The following is a 17983-nucleotide window of genomic DNA, read 5'->3' as shown; positions in this document are numbered from 1 at the left end:
TAGAGCCAGCCCCTTAGCACAGGGGTTCAGTGCTGTGCTTAGGGAGTCCTCTTCCAAAGGGCTGACCCAGATCTGAATCCTAACCCTGGTGGCTTGAAGAAACACCCTGGGTACATGCCTTAATGGGGTGGAGAAACAGAGGAAAAAGGATTGTGATATGTCCACACCGCACTGGAAGGTTCCTCCCAAGGTGGCCTTACCCCAAGTGCAAAAGTCTGTTAGCAATGAAGAAAATAATTAAAGAAAAAGAAAAAGATGGGAATATAAATATTTCATCTGCTTTAAGTTCACAGATGTCAGTATTTCATCACAACGTGAAAATGACCATGGCTCCCTGTGTGTGGTCAGCAGTACAAGGATGTGGGAAGAGCCTGCTTTTGTCGCTGAAGAGACAGATGCCTTGCTATAATCGCTGGGTAATACGAGATGCAGCGGGCTTGTATTTGGAATTAAACGGCAGACTAAGGTTTCTTCCCTTGATTGATCTCACTTCCCTTTCCCTCTAACTCCACCCCGTCCCCTCACTTTCCAAGTGACGCAGAGCAGCGGACCCTGTTGAAAACGTTTGAAGGAATGTAAAAACGGTTTGCGTGTTAAATCACTGACTGAACGCTGCAGGGTTAAAATGTAAGAGGTTTATTTTCTTTTATCAAGCAGTGTCTACAGACAGCATCCACGTGATGTGAGCTACCCAAGAAGGATGTGTGGGACAGACGGACATTGAATCAGTAAGCCACAGACACGATATGTGGTTCATGTTCACAAGGAGGAAAACTGCTGAAAACGAAAGCCGATGCAATCAACAGAAACGTAAGCTGGGTTTTGTGGTTTATTAAATCTACCTCCCATATGTTTCCTAGGCTAAGAAGACGTCTACTGTTTCACACGGCCCCGGATGCTATATACACGTGAGATACGATGCACTATAAAATTGCAGGTTTCTAAGCACTTTTACACAATTTAAACTTGAGTAAAATTTGTGTTTAAAAAAGACCTTTTTGGATTACCTTCTGTAAATGGAGGTCCTTTCAAAGCCTGTTAGCATTTCTAGCAACAATCAAAACTGAAAGAAGCCGAACGATACTGAAAACATGTGAGCTATTACTGTAAGCCTGGATAATTATCTGCTTGTTCCAATAAACCAGCTCTAGTTTTAATCTACTTCTACAGGTCTTAGTTGCGCTTAGACAATGAAGCCACACATTTTATTTCTCTGCGGTGTCTCAAGTAGGAGGGTTAGTTAGGTTTCAAACTACGGCCCACGATTAGTGAGAAGGTCATTTCAGGATTTTGTGGGAGTTGAGTAGAAGTCATTTAGGGGAATTGTTGGGAATAGAGCTAGCTGATGGGTTTTTCAAGAGCAAAAGCAACGGAGAGGAACATCTTTACACACTTGTGTGGGGCTTCCCCGGGTGCCCAAGTTCTGCTACTAATTCTCCTGACTCACTAACACCCTACTTCATTAGCTCCCTTGCTATTTCGTTTTCTCCTCGGTGTTAACTTCCTTACATATGGTTTACTTTAAGCAGACACGAGTGATAATTCTTTTTCAGAACTCAAATTTCTGATGATGAAAAACTGGGCTTCGTGAACAGAAATGATCTATTCTGCTAATAATGAAATAAACATTTGTTGGAAGTCGATGACCCAGACAAACTCGCATTAAAAATAGAGTGGATACTACTGATGGAAAGCAAAGTAAGCAGATAGCACACTGCAAACATTTTACCCTAATTACTTTCCTCCTTCTCCCCCCATTCTTCATAACATGCTGCACATCACATAGTAAAACCAGATAGAGGTTGTCACAATCTAAAACCAAGATATGCCTTCAAATGACATTTCATCGGGGGTTAGCGAATGACCGAAGGCAGGCTTTGGTGCAAGAGATGTTCAACGTTTAATGACAAGCGAGTTTTCGTGGTGAGGGTGTCCGGAATGTAGCGCTTGACCTTCCTTTCCTCCTGTAACAGTCCCTTCAAGGCACAAAAGATTATAAACAGTGGGTGGGACAGAAGAATCTGAATTAAGAATTTTAAGGTTCCCCGACGCCTTTTATTTCTCATTGAAACATATCAAAAGGACAGAGCAAAAAATAGAAAAACTACCCGCCAAATGAAATTTTGCTTAAGTCATCTGAAACTCTCTACAGTTTTGTCATTTTTTTAAAGAAATTTGAATCCTATTTTATTGATCTACAACATTATATATTTCAATCCTGTGATTGCTGTAATTTCTCATTAAAATTTGTGTTAAATATTTCTAATCAACCGGTATTAGGAATTGCCTATGTCTTTGTCACAAACAATCTATTATATTTGGGCTGACCAAGTAATTTATGTCTGACTAGGTTATAAATCTTGAAAATCAAGCTGTAACGGTAAACAATGGATGGAGTGCCATGTACTGGAAAACTTTCATTCAATAATTAAATAAGAGGCTTCTAGGCATCTCCGACCCAGATGACGGGATTTCCCTTCTCGACCTCAGTGATCTCACAGTTTAACTTATTGAGTCGGCCGTCCAGGATAAAGAGAGAGTCCTTCGAGGGGGTCATGAGGTACTGACCAAACAAGCCACTGCCCTGGATTTGCCTGTTCTTCGGGCTCCAAGGCCACTCTTCTGCTCTCAGCGGCTCCTTGAGGCTCTTGATCATCTTGACCTTCCCGGAGGAGAGTTCCACGAACAGCACGTCCGTCTGCGTGCTCGAACTCCCGTAGATGTTGTACTGGTGCGCTTCCGTGAAGGACGGCTGGAAGGCCAGGTCGGAGATGTGCAGGTTGGTGTGGATCTCAAAGGCCTCCTGTATCTCCCCTCTGGTGGTAATGTACTGGACCCGCACCAGGCCTCTGACATCATTGACGCTGACGAGGTAGTGGCCATCTGGAGAGACATACGGAGTGCCCGTCACATCGCCGTTGAACCCGATGACCGAGTCGGTCACACTGTCCACCATGAGCTGGGGTGGGACTGCCCCAGTGCTGTCTGGTTTGCAGCCAACGAAGTAGTACCCTCCCAAGTGTGTGTATGCCAAGGCCTGTGGGACACAGCCGTAGTCCTTCAGGTTAATGGTCTTGATGTAGGACATGGTTTCAAGGTCAATTTTTTGTAGAGCAGCTTCATCTTTATGAAGAATAAATCCAAACCTGGGAAGATAAAAACCAAAGTTAGACTGGAAGTGGTAGAGCTGTCCCTCAAGGAAGCACATGGACAGGTGAGAAGCCCAGTGGTCACGTCAGGCTGGGAAGCAGTGTGTGCCCCAGTCCTGTTGGCATTAATCTCTAGACGGTGATGCCCTCTCCTTTCTCCAGGTCATTCTTTCATTGCACCCTAAAAATTAAAACTCATGCTGTACAAAACAAAATAATTACAAGCAATATATCTAGTTAATTGGAACAATAAATTTTGCTTTTAAGAGAGAGAGGAATAAGTAAACATTATGTTGTGGGTCTCTAACCCTTCTGCAATTGAACAAGCTTGGTTAGCTGCTACTTAACCTGGGAAGAGTGAAAATCTTGAATAGTTATCTATTTTATTTGCTGCCTACATCCTCTTATGACCATCAAATAACGTGACACTCATCATTGTTTAGGTTATTCACATCTTTCTCATTTTAATTCACATCAAGAGACCTTAATGGATGTGGAATTTTTCATTATTGTTTTCTGATATAGAACTATTAGACTTCTATTTATCACATTATAGGATTGCCTTGATAAACTACCTCATGGTTTCATATTTATTTATTTTACTTTAGATTTTAAGTATAGGGCACATCTTCAATTTTGGCACTTACATATCACTTCCAGTACTAGGCTTACATTATATTGCTTACCTCCTCTAGAACAAAGAATGACTTCGGAGATTTATAGCATTATCTTAGTGAAGGCAGTTTAATGTATTTTTGTTTAGTTTTGTTTTGTTTTCATGGCCTCTCTAATTAGCCCAGTGCTTTTCAAAGCATTTGTCCTGAATATTGGCTGAAAAACATGAGAGGTCCCTGTGGCAAGTATAAATACACTTTGAAACTCTGAACTGTAACACAGGCAGCTTCCTAGCACATGTGAGTAAGTTAAATAAGAGACAAGGGGATCCACAATGGATAGTGATCAACAGGATTCAATAAATGCTTATTTTTATGTTAATGCTATTTTTAAAGAATTATTTAATTATACTTCTTCTTATTATTATTTAATTTTCTATAGAGCACGTGCACTTACCAAAGAGAAGCAGAGAGAGAGAAGGAAAGTGAGAAAGCAAGCTGCCAGGTTCGGGACTTGAACTATGGTTGGCCATGTGGGAATCCAGTTCTCAAACACCACATCTACTGGCCCCAGTGTATTACTAGTACTGATTACATCACCTCTTAATACTTCTAGGAACTTGCAAAACTAACAATCAAAGAAATACTGTTTTATTGACAATGATCATAAATTAAAACGTAAGACAAGATTATTGTGAGAATTAAGATAAAGCAAAAGAAGGAAATGAAAATTCTAAAAAGCCAGCTATGTTATTGTCACTTGTGTAATTGCATTTCTGTATGCTAATTATCACACAGTTTTATTTATGTAAAGATAAAATGAGCATTCCCATACCCAATACAAAAATTGATAATATGGCTTTTCAATTTTAAATATATAAAATGTTTGACAAGCTAAAAAACATAAACATATATATTTAATATCATGGAAAAATATCACAATTTTTCTTTAAAATTCAGTTTTATGTTGTCCTTGTGCAAGGGAGTGATGAGCACAGATAGTTTACTTGACCGACATAAAATTGTAACTGCACCCCCATTTTTATTACCGTGTACATAGTTGGGAAGCCTAGTATAATATTTGCTCTAGGTGGGCATTTGTAATGAGACCACTCGTTGTCACTGAGCGACTCTAGGTCCTTCTGCTGGAACAGCTGCCCTGTCCAGCCACTCCTTCCGGAGAGACTCCTTTGGAAAGCGCTCACACGTTTACTGAACGACTACTCAGTGCAAGGCAGAAGGGTTATACTGAAGATCCGCATGACTGTCCCTGCCTCCCACAAGTCTCGAGTCTTGGAGGAGCGCACAGTGCAGTTATCAAAATGGACACCTTTGAGATGTGCTCAGATAGAGCCAGGAAGTGACACGGTGGTTAAGGGGCTAGACTTCCACATGGCTGACTGGGATTTGAATCCTGAGGCTTGAAAATCACACCAGGCACATGTGCGTGTGTGCCCAAAAACCCACGACAAGAACAGAGGAGAAGGGATGGCATCATGGTCGTCCCCATCTTGAGGGGTGATGTCTCATTTTCCCTCTCACTCTCTCTGTGTCTCTCTGGTGAGCACACATACCCTAAGGCAAAAACTTTAAAAAATTCTTTTTAAATCATTAGTGATTGTTAGTGATTATTGCTTAATTATATTAGAATTCCACTATATGATTACATTATTCAATAACTAGTACTTTTTTCATATATTTGAAATGACACATAATAGCAAATTTGGAAGTAATATTCCTAGTATACCTCTGAGATCTCTGAGTTACATCTACGATTTTTGGTTTATTTCATGACTTTTTTTTTTTTTTTTCTTGAGAAAGAGAGAGATTTTTGCTATAGGGCACATGTACTCACCAGAGAGACAGAAAGTGAGAAATCAGCCCCTGGGGGGTATGGGCACAATGCAATCCCATCTCCTCCATTCTCCTCTTGGGATTTTGAGCACGCACACACATGCACCCAGAGTGAGTTTCAGATCCAGGACCCAAAGCACTGTTGGCCAGGTGGGAGTCCAGCAATGTAACCATTATGCCATCTGCTGGGCCCTCCTGGGCTCCTTAAAACATCAGTGTGCATTCCTGTCTTTTTTATAAGCAGAGTTACACAGAGCCCTGATCACGGTCATATGAAGAAATGCCATACTGCTAATAACCCCTTCTAGACACTCTCACTACAGTATCAGCGCTGGCGGGCAGGCCTGTGGCAGAGGAGCTGGCACAGCACACAGGGAGCCCGAGCCCAAGCCCACCGCGCTGACTGAGGTTCGCAAGCCAGCCCTGTTAACTTCACGTCTGGTCCACGTGGGTGTGTCCTGGAGGAAGAGCTGGAGGAAGAAGGGCTGTGGCAAGACCTGGCCCGGGTAGGTAGTGCCTTCCAGCTCGCTCTCATGAGCACACACATGCTCTCCAGCATAAATCATTTCTTTTTTTTTTTTTTTTTTTTTTTTTGGTAGAGGTTTTTGCTATAGGGCATGTGTGCTTGCCAGAAAGACAGAGAGAGGCAGAGAGACGGAAATCTAGAAATCACCCCCTGGGGAGATGGCCATGCCGCAATCCCTTCTCTTCCATTCTCCTCCCGGGATCTTGGGCACGCACGCACACACACCTGGTGTGAGTTTAAGCCACCGGGTCCAGGACTCGTACTGCAGCCGACTACATGGGAGTCCAGCGACATAGCCATTACACCAACTGCTGGTACCGTCATAAATAAAAAACTTTAAAAAATAAAAAAATCATTGCCTGGTGCAGAAATAGGCTTCAAATCCTATCTAAAGATTAAGAATAAAAATGAAAACTCGAACTGCCATCTAAGGCTCATAGTTTTGTGTCTCAGAATCAAAGCTATCAGAAAATAATGAGTATCAGTATTTATTTTGATTTATGTTATTAAATAATCATAAAAAATAAATGATGTTTCTTCAATAATGGACAATCATTAAGGATACATAGATGTGTAAATACATCAGTATGTTTTATAAACTTATAAATTAGATAGAAGATATCTTTTTTCTCCTTTACATTATATATGAGCTCAGAAGAAAAGCAGTACTAAACTCATTTAACAAAAGCCATCAGCCAATCAAGGGTTGGCATTTCTGCTTTCCCCTTAACCTTGAGTCTCTGGTCCCTCTGGGCGATAATTTCTGAATGCTAATGAAGAAGAACGAGACAAGTCTTCTCTACTCCCAAGCCATTTTTAACTCTGATGCTCAAGAATAGACTCAAGTTTCCTGTGACACATTCCAGTGTCTTTTGGAAGTAATTGGAATATTAAAAAGTGGCCCAGTTAAAAATGCAGAGGCTCCATGCGGGCTGACCTGAGCACATCTATTCTGCTAACTGCACGGCAGGCTCCTTCAGGGTTCGAGACTTTGCCACACGAGCGGGTGCATGAAAATGCCTCTCACTTCTCAGCCCTGATTTATTGGTGAGGAAGCAGTGTCTCTAATTCAAATTTCCCTGAGTGCAGATTGATATTCAGGAGTCTCCACTGTTCATTAGTCGCGATTAATATTTACGAGCCTCTCAACGTGCATGCCTGCGTAGCATAATGAAACCCCGCACAGCCCCAGGCCTCACGTGGTCTGTGTAATATTTGTCAGTGTGTGTACTGGCGGCTGCAGGTTGAGAAATGAGAGAATTAGAACTTACTCTTAAAATCACTCTTTGACTGAAGCAGGCCTGCTGGAGGTTGAGCAGGATGGCAGCCATTTTGAAGTTAATGAAGGCCTCTGAGGGGAGTAACCTGACCAGCAGCTGAGGGACAGTTGGATGAGAGACAGGAGTGGGCATTTCCAGGAAACAGGAATCAGGATGACGACTCTGGGGACAGCGCTTGACTCTGACGGAGTGCTGCGAGGAAGGCCTTGCACGCATTTGTGTGTCTTGTAAATGCTGAACACAAGCTGAGCTTTTGAGGCGCTTCCTGCCTGTCTCCCTGTAACCAGTGGCAGAAAGTCTCTTCTCTGCCTCCACCTCTCGTTTAATTGGCTACAAGGAGCAGCAGGTAGATGTAGTTCGCAGGTGACATTACTAGGAAATGAATGTCACCAGGAGAGTGTCAGTCTCATCTGTGTGTGTGCACACGTGTGCATGTGTGTGCATATGTGTTTGTGCACATGTGTGTGCTCACACATGTGTGTGTCAGATTGGTGAGGACAGTTACAGTATCTTTTTTCCAAACCATTTTGCTTATTTTGAATGTCTAGCCATCGTAGTTCATTACGAAGTTATGAAAGGTTCGAATTTAATTAGCACTTACTGCACTAAGGTGAAAGCCTGCAATGAGTCACAGGTGGAGACTTGTCTGGGCTGAGGTAAGGGCTTTCGTTCCAGGGTGACTGGGTGTCATGATCGATTTTTCAACATAACAGACCTACGTAAGCATGACCTCATGTGACACCCTTGACTCATTGTGAGGAAGAGAGTAAAAGTACTACCTTGCTTTGAGGATGGGAGGCTGACAGTAAGCGTATGGAAATGATCAGGTATTCCACAGTCTCAAGAAATAGATATTGTCAGACCTTTACTTCTTAAATGGCATTATTTTTCCACTATGAATCACAGAAAATATTTCCTACAGGACAAGAGATTATTATAAACATGGATGGGGAAGAGAAAAACAAGTTTATTAACGATTTTTCTGTGTAGCCAAAACTCCTACAATGTTAAAAATAAACATCTAATATTACCTAAGTGTGGCTGAATTTTTCTCTTCACATGTATTAGGGAGACTGAGTTGACAATAGAAATTCTTATGTGAGGACCAGTAGATGGCGTAATGGTTACATTTTGGACTTCCACGTAGTCGACCAGGGTTTGAGTCCCGGACCCTTGGGCTCGAAACTCACACTGGGAGCATGCACATGTGTGCCCAAGATCCCAACAGGAAAATGGAGGAGAAGGGACTGTGGTGTGGTCATGCCCCTCCTCACTTTCTCTCTGCTTCTCTCTGTCTCTCCAGCAAGCACACACACCCTACAGCAAATTTCTCTCTCAAAAAAAGAAAGAAATTCTAACGTGTTTGTTGGCTCGTTTTAAATTGTATTTCTGTAACGAGCAAGAGAGAGAAGGAGATTCCCCACCAGGGCGCCGCGCTCCACCCACAGCTCAGCCAGCTCCAAGCCACGCACACCTGCACCAACCTACTCAGGGAAGTCCCTGCACGCGAACCCAGAAGCAGCCCACGTGTCAGCCTCACCACCGCCACGTCTGGGCCCCTTCATTCTCTAGTCCCACTTGTGCCAGCAGGATCTGTGCCCGGTCCACACCTCTGCTGGTCACCACGCCCCTCACCTTGTCAGGAAGATGGCCTGGCTCCCTCCACCTCCTTTTCACTGAGGGCAGGGAGCGGCAGGCCATGGAGGGCCAGTGAACCAGCTCGCTGTGGGACGATGGGATTTGACGTAGACAGACAGCTCACTTAGGACGTTTTGCTAAAGTCACAGAAAACGTCATCATACTTATAAAAATAAAAAGTTGAAGGGACCAGATGGTCCCTCCCCATTTCGACTCAAGCTTCTTCCTCTAACCCCATCATCTACACCGCCCGGATTTCAAAGGAGGCTTCCCACGCCTGTCGACGGAGGCACCTGGGAAGACGTCGGTGCCGGGAACCCCGGGCCTCTCGCCAGCCAGGCACCGTGTGTGCTGTACGAGCCGACACTGCTGTGGCCCGCCACCACAAGTGTGTTCCGAGGCGTTCTCTGATGTCACAGTTGTTGAAGCCATAGTCTTTGAAATGAAAATTCCAGAGCAATGAATTCTCAACAGCCCTAGGAATTACTGGCATGGCGACTTTACTCGTTAAAACCCATGTCTGAAACATACAGCCAAGTCGTTAATTCTTCTTAAATAAGAGGAGGCGGGGTTGTCATCATCTTGTTTTCTTCTCCAGCTCCCAAGGCCCCGGCTCCCACGCGGTTAAAATGGAAACCCACACGCAGAGCGTGCTGTGGCAGTGACATCTCCCCCTATGTTATATCTGACATGGAGCTTTCCTGGACACGGGCCACAAATCTGACAGGAGCTGTCACTCGCTACTTTATGAATTCCTTTACATTCAGAGGTTTTCTATTACCCCAGACTGGCCATTGTAAGGAAAGATCGAAGTCTGTTCCTGCTCCCGTGTGCGAGGACTTAGTTTTGATCTGAATGTCACACCGGCAGCGCAGTTCACACGCCTGTTCCCGAGTGGCCGCGTTCACAGTTATTCACAGTGGGGGCGGGGCACGGAGCCTGGAATGGGCACATTTAGCGACGATTTCTAACTGGAGCAAGGACGGTTTCTGAACACTGCTAGAGCTTACATGTGTTTGAGAGGTGGTAGCACTTTCAAGCGTTCTGTTTTCAAAACATAGGCTGGGACGCCTGTGGTAAGCCACAGGGTGCCCTCCTACCTGGCTTTCCTCAGTGTATTAAAGAAGCTACACATTCAAAATTTTACTTTTTCTCTCAACTTTTACTTTTTTGATATTTTTCCCTTAAAAATAAAGCAGACTATGTTTCTGAATACCAAGTTCCTTATTTAGTTTCTTCTCTGGCATCCTTTTTTTTTCCGGTGTATAAAGAATATGTTCTAGGGGAAATCAAAACATCAACACATAATTTACTGACAGTCAATTCTGAGTGCCTAATTGCTTGACGGAATTCACATTATAGTTTAAATTCTACCACTTCTAGTGAGTACCTAGGACAGAGGCAAAATCGGACTTAATAACAGCTCCGTACTCCTTACATACTGCAGACCGTATTTCAGACATTGAAGTCCTCCTCTTCCACGAGAAGACCCTCCTAAAGTAAGGTATAACCGCGACCTGTGCTTTCAGGGGGCATTTCAAAAGACGAGCTGTTTTTCCTAACTAGGGACTGGGAAAAGAACATAAAAACCTGGAAAGAGCAGCGTCCCCAATCTTACCCATCTTTTTATGATGTGCAGGTCTTTCGTATAAGAGTTGATAAATCTTCAAGGTTAAATAGCAAAAATGGAGTAAAGGATTAGAGGAAAGAGAAATGGTTCATGCAAACAGAAGTAAAAGTAGAAAAGGGCAAAACAAAGGCAAGAACAAGTTAAAATCTGAGAATCAATCAAAACACACTATGAAAGTCTCCATTTTATACCTGCAACACACAGATAATAAGTGAAAAAAAAGTTTTATACAGAACAGCGAAGTGTCCATTCTATAGCTCCAGACAGAAGTAATGAGTGTTATGCAGAACAGATCTGATGTAAGTTGAGTTCCGGATACGTTACCAGATGCAATCGTTATTCACAGCTTACGGTGTGCAGTGCAGGGTCTCACTTGATGAAGGAAATGGAGAGACGATAAATGCTCTCTATCCTCCAGGTAAATCAGTGAAAATCGATGCTGCTAGGTGGATGCCCTGACTTTCAGTGTTTCAGGAACTCTCCAAAAATGGGAGAGCGGATGTGGCTCCACTCTGCTTCAGCTGTGAGCCACATTTTGTTACATTAGGCTGCCATTTGAAGACAGTGTTTATGTTAGTCTAGACCCCAGAAGGAGACAGGCACATTCTAATTAGAATAAATCAAGGAACACAATAGAGACTAGTGGGGGGAGGTGTAAATGAGCACAAGGGCTAGCACAGAGTTACAGGGACAGCCGCTCTGCAAGGCTGCAGCAGGAGGGAGAGGCCTGCAGGGATCTGTGCTCTGTGCAGACCTGAACTCCAGTCTATAGCGCCAGTGTCCTAGAAGGCAGGGGAGCTACGTGCTGGGCTTCATGCTCTCTCCAGTCAGGGCTTCCACCTCAGGGTTTAGCCGCTGTGCTCTGGGGACTGCCAGGAGGTGACCTTCTAATACTGTATCAGATGTCAGAAGGTGCTATCCAATGGGCATTACTTTCAGGTAAGATAACCAGAAGAAAATTTTTTCCTACTGGCAATTTTCTTCTAATCAGTTACCAGATGCTCACAATGAGAGACAAGGTTTACATGTGACCATCCTCAGTGTATAGTTACCAGCCCTTTCAGCCAGAGAAATCGGTGCCTGGTGTTTTCGTGTCCACCACGTACTTTCCACTCCTCTCCACCTTGCCTCTGCCCCAGAATATGGCCTTTGGAATATCTGAAAAGGTCCTAAGCTGCTTTTCTTCCAACTGCTTGTTAGACTTAATGTAAATAGGAAGTGAAGATTAAGGAAGTTCAAAGTGACCCGACTGAGAGTTAAAGGAGTACCTCAACACAGAGCCGATCTGCAAATACCAGGAGAGAGAGAGAGAGAGAGAGAGAGAGAGTGTGTGTGTGTGTGTGTGTGTGTGTGTGTGTGTGAGAGAGAGAGAGAGAGAGAGAGAGAATATGTGATGTATTTATTTACTTATTGTTGACTTTAGGCATTTAGACATCTTTGTCAAACCACGAGCTTAACATAAGCTAAAGGAACCCAAATTTAAGAGATAGTATATACCAAAGAATAAAGCATTTACAAAAGTAGTATAGAAAACACCTGACTTTAAAAAATACCTAGAGCTATAACCCACAGGAAACAATAATAACAAAGTCTCAGGAAGGAAAAAATATCTGACTTTTAGTGTTTTCATATTATAGATTAAAATGTTCAGTTTTAAACAAAGTTACATGGTATGCAAAGAAACAAAAATTGAGGATACCCATGGGAACAAAGAAATGAACATAAACTGTCCCTGAGGAAGAATAAACATTGGGCTTATTTGATAAAGACTTTAACGTACCTATTTTATGTTTGCTCAAAGAGCTAAAGGAATACATTGGAAAATAACAAAAAACTAAAACTAGAAGAACGATATATGACTGAACAGAGAATACATATAAATTACAAAAAGGAACAAAACAAGCTCTGCCTCATCTTGCAGGATGGTGAACGTTAACGCAGAGAAGCCAGATACTAAGGAGAGGCAGCCTGAAACCAGAAGTCTGATGGCAGTGACAAGGTTAGAAAGGCTAACTCCAGGGCTAAAAGGCCCAAGAAGGGAGCTCCCACTGCAATGAAAATGGTCTTTGTCCAAGGAATTGGCATCTATTCCTGATCTGCTATGCCATCCAGGAAGTTCACATACAAGAAGACATGTCCAGGCACTAAATCCAGAATTGAAAAGAAAAAAGCAGGAGGTTTCTAGACACTGTCACAAAACCACTTGTTGATTGATACCTGGTGGTATGAATGGTGGTATCCCAGTGAGTAAAGCTAACAAAATTCCTTGGCACTATCCTACTGAATATTATTCTACTGAGAGATTGAAGATGTATCTCAAAAGCTGCGAAAAACCTTTTGGCCAGCATATAGGAAACTATGAGTTTTCATCACTCTAAGGACCATTCTAATAATCTTCACTGGGCACCACAGAAAATAAAGGTCAGTTTTCCTGAAGCCACTGAGTGGCTTGCTACTTGTGACACTGGACCTTAGTCCTCAATCAAGTTCCACCTCATAGAACACATCAGAAATTTGTCATCACCACTTCCACGATAATTGATATTAGTTAGCAATGTAAAACATCCTCAGACACCTCAATGATGCTGACTTCAAGAAGAAACTAGAAAAAAACAGACTCAAGGAAGTTAAGATTTCTGACACAGAAAAAGAGAGATAAAAGATTACAGAGCAGCACAAGTTTGATCAGAAAACTGTCGATTAACAAGTTTTACTAAAAATCAAAGCTGTTCCTCAGTTCCAGGGTTACCTACAATTTGAATTTTTCTTTTACTAATGGAGTTTATCCTTGCAAATTGACATTTTAAGTTTCTTACCCAAAACAAAAATTCTGAAGTTAAAAATCACAAATAATGGAAATAAAATTTTCACTAAAGAATTTCAGAAGCAGATCAGGGCAGGCAGAAGAAAGAATAAAAAAATATGCAGAAGTAAATGAAATTACTCTGAAAAACAGGAAGAAAGAAGAATAAAGAAAACTACATAGAGCCTAAAAGTTTGGTGAGACACCCTCACATGTACCTACAAACCACTTGTGATATTCTCAAAGAAGAGAGAGATAAAGAGAAGAAAATATATTTGAAAAAATAATGGCCAAAATTTTTAAAATGTGTAAAAAGACATGAATTACACATCCAGGAACCTCATCAAATTCCAGGAAAGATAAATACAAACAGTTCCTCATCAAGACACAATCAAACTGACCAAAGATAAAGAATCACAAAAGCAACATCAAATATATAACTCATCATTAATAAGGGATATTTGACGAGATTAACAACAGATTTATAATCAGATATTATGAAAGTCAGAAAGCAATGGAATGGCAAATTCAAAATTGTGAAAGGAAAGATTTCTCAAATGATAATTCTATGTCCCACACTAGATTTACCATGTAAAAAGTTGACCTAGATAAAATGAAAATACACCAGACAAAATTTGGGAAAAATCTTAGAAAAACACAAATTTACTAAACGTACATAAATTAATATGAAGTCATATAATTATGTAAAAACACACGAAAAGGTAGTTACATGGGAATATAAAGATGTCAGTATTATTGTATTTTGGTTTGTAACGTCCTTTTTGTTTCCTACATGCCTTAAAGAGATAAAAATAAACTATACAGAATAATAATTTATAAATCTATATTAATAGGAGTACTAGGTATAAAGGTGTAATTTATGAAGAGGCTCCTTTCTCATTTTGATGAATGTCTTCATGAAAGTGTGGAAAATTAAAACGTACTATGATAAATCATGGACCAGCAGTTGGTGTAATGGCTATGTCGCTGGACTTCCATGTAGCCGAATGTGGTTTGAGTCCCAGACTTGGTGGCTTAAACTTATGCTGGGCGCATGTGCATGTGTGCCCAAGATCCTGAGAGGAGAATGGAGAAGGGATTGCAATGTGACCATCCCCCCTGGGTGATGATTTCTCGCTTTCTGTCTCTCTGTCTTTCTGGTGAGCACACAGGATCTATAGCAAAAACCTCTCCAAAAAAAATTACAATAAATCATAAAATAGTAAAGAGAAAATGAGTACTAAAAATGAGTAAGCCATGGGCCCAGCAGTGCATGGTGGTAATGGTGCTGGATTTCCATATGACTGACTACCATTTGAGTCCTGACCCTGGAAGCTTGAAAATCAAGCACTTGGCATGATTTTAATTTTCATGCCCAAAATCCTGTGAGGAGACTAGAGGAGACTGGATGGTATGGCCACCCCCCCCCAGGGTGATTTCTCACTTGCTCTATCTTTGTGTCTTTCTCTGTCTCTCTGTCTCTCTCTCTATCTCTAGTGGGTGCATGCATTCTATGGCAAAAACCTTCAAAAAAAAGTAAGACACACACAAAAAATTAAATATAAATAAACACTCCAATTAAAAGGTAGATACTGGAAGCAGCAGATGGCATAATGGTTTTGTTGCTGGACACCCATATAGTGGACTGTGGTTCAAATTCTGGACCCAGCAGCTTAAAACTCAGGCCAGGTATGTGTGCATCATGTCCAGCATCCTGGGAGTAGAATGGAGGGAAAGGGATTGCAGCATGGTCATCCCCCAGGGTGTGATTTCTCACTTCCCATCTGTCTCTCTCTCCAGTGAGTGCATGTGCCCTATAGCAAGAAAACTCTCTCTCGAAAATAAAATCGTAGATATAGGCAAAAACAAACAAAACAAAACATGATCCACTCTATGCTATGTGTAAGAGCCTCATATAACATTTAAAGAGAAACAGATTGAAAAAAGATGGAAAAAATATTCTATGCAAATAGTAATCAAAAACATATGGGATGACTATGTCAATATTAGATAAAAATAGATTTTAGGTCAAAATTGCTACAAATCCCTAGATCAAAAGAATTTACAAAACTTACTCAAGAAAAAATAGAAAATCTGAAAGTACATGTAACAAATAAAATAATTGAATTGGCAATCAAAAATCTCCCAAGAATGAAATGCCCAAGACCAGATGCCTTCACTGGTAAGTTATGCTAAATATTAATGAAAAATTAGCACCAATTGTTCTAAAACACTTCCATAAAAACCGTACAGATTACAGTTCCTAACTGATATTAGTAGGCCATTAGTACTTTGATACCTAGGCCAGACATTAAAAGAAAACTATAGACCAATATGCCTATAGATATAGGAGGAAAAATCCTTAACAGGGTACTGGAAAACTGAATTCAGAAGCATAGTAAAATGATTACACATCACAATGAAGTGGAAAAAATTACACATAAATCAACCACTGTAACCTTATACATGAGTAAATAAAGGGGGAGACAAACACATGATCATTGTATTTGATATAGAAAAAAGAAAAAGAAAACTTGACAAAATCTAGTAAACGTTCATGACAACATTCAGAAACTTGAGAAGGAAACCTTTTCAATATGATAAAGAACACTAAAAAAAAAGAAAACCTCATGGCTAACATCAAATACAATGTCACTTTTGAACATCATTACCCTAAGGTCAGAGACTAAATGAGGATTTCCTCCTATGCCATTTCTAGTCAACGTTATACTGGAAGTTTTAACAAAAGCAATTAGGCAACCTTCTAAGAAAAGAGAAATTAAAGAGATACAGATTGAAAGGGAAGAAGTAAAAACTATCTCAATTCAAAAATGGCATAATGATATATATGAAAATTCTGAAAAAAATCTAAAAAGAAACTACTGAGCTCATACAATTCTAACAAAATTACAGGATACAAGATCAAGACGCAAAAGAGGGTTGTGGTCCTATACATCAGCAACAAATAATCAGAAAATAAAATTAAGGAAATAGTTCGATTTATAATAGCATAAAAGAGAATACAATGCTTAAAAATAGATTTAACCATGAAACAGAAAAACATTACTGGAAGACATTAAAGAAGACCTAAGTAGGGGTGACCAGATGGTGGTGCAACAGTAAAACACTACACTGTGAGGCAACCCACCTGCAAAGGCTCTTGGTTCAAGTTTGGAGACTCCCCTGAATATACCACACACAGGCATGACTATGATTCAGGCTGGCTGATGGCTGGACATGGATTGTAGCATTAAGGCCCTCGTAAAGATGGTCTCTCTCTCTTTTTCTCTATCTGTTTCATGAATATAAATTAATTTTAAAAATAACTACAATTATTTTTAAAAATTGAGACCTAAATAAATGGAAATTCATTTCCCGTTCATGTACTTAATTACTTAATATTAAGGAGGCAAGATCGCTTAAAATGATCCATATAGTCAATCCGATCCCTATCAAAAATCTCAAAATTCCATTCACTTTTCTGCTGGAATGAAAAAGCCAAATATAATATTTATGTTAATCTATAAAGAACCTCAGCCAAATAATCTTTAATAAAAGAAAAGAAAACTTGAGGCTTATACCTCCTAATTTTTTAAAACATTTATTTGTTCACTTACTTATCTATTTATTTGTTGTGATTTTCAAGCCAGTAGGTCAGGATTTGAACTGGGGTTGGCCCCATCGAAATCCAGCCTCTTAAACCACCATGCCACCTGCTGGCCCACATCCTTGCTGATTTTAGAAGTTACTGAGAAGCTACTTTACTCATAACGACATGGTCTGGCATAAGGATAAAGTTATAGACAAGTATGTAATAGAATTAAAGGCAATACATAAACCCATACATATATGGCCAATTTATTTTTACTAGAACAGTGAGACCACTATTTGGGGAAGAACAGTCTTTTCAACAAACAGAATGGGAAAAATAGATATGCAAATACAAAGAATTAACTTAGATCATCACTTCATACCATACACAAAAGTTTACTCAAAGTGGATCAACAACTCAAACATCATATATAACTTTATAACCCTTAGAAGAAAATTTAGGTATAAATCTTTATGATCTTCAGATTTGGCAATGAATTCTTACATTTGATCTCAAAAATATAAATTAAAAAGAAGTAGAAAATTTGGACTTTATCAATATAAAAAAATTGTGTATATAAAAGCACTATCAAAGTAAAAAGGCAACTAACAAAGTGAAATAAATTTGCAATTCTGTCTGATAGAGTCTAGTATTCAGAATATATAAATAACTCTTAGCGAAAGAGAACCACAAGATAAACAACACAATTGAAAAGCAGTCAAAGGACTTGAATACATTTTTCCAATAAAAACATAAAAATGACAAAAAAGCACTGAAAAGATTCTCAATATCATTAGTCATTGGGGAAATCCAAATGACAGTTGCAGTGAGAGACCACCTGACACCCAATAGGGTTGCTATAATCAGAAAGATAAAAAGAACATAGTTGGCAGGAAT

The 17983-nt window shown here is 40.4% G+C and overlaps 1 protein-coding gene across 1 annotated transcript in view; it reads right to left on the bottom strand.

Moving 5' to 3' along the window:
- Window positions 1-1888: 1888 nt before the first annotated feature.
- The window catches only part of LOC102497637 (follistatin-related protein 5-like), a 56871-nt gene continuing 40776 nt past the window's right edge, over window positions 1889-17983 (bottom strand). Inside the window, 1 exon segment of the mRNA XM_014587192.2 lies at window positions 1889-3146. Coding sequence (XP_014442678.1) covers window positions 2444-3146 — 703 coding nt within the window. The 3' untranslated portion in view covers window positions 1889-2443.

Source organism: Tupaia chinensis, unplaced genomic scaffold (genome assembly GCF_000334495.1).
Source record: "Tupaia chinensis unplaced genomic scaffold, TupChi_1.0 Scaffold000191_1, whole genome shotgun sequence".
NCBI classification, from domain to species: Eukaryota; Metazoa; Chordata; class Mammalia; order Scandentia; family Tupaiidae; genus Tupaia; species Tupaia belangeri.
The sequence above is the reverse complement of the archived record's forward strand: the minus strand, read 5'-3'. Positions and strand labels throughout refer to the sequence as shown.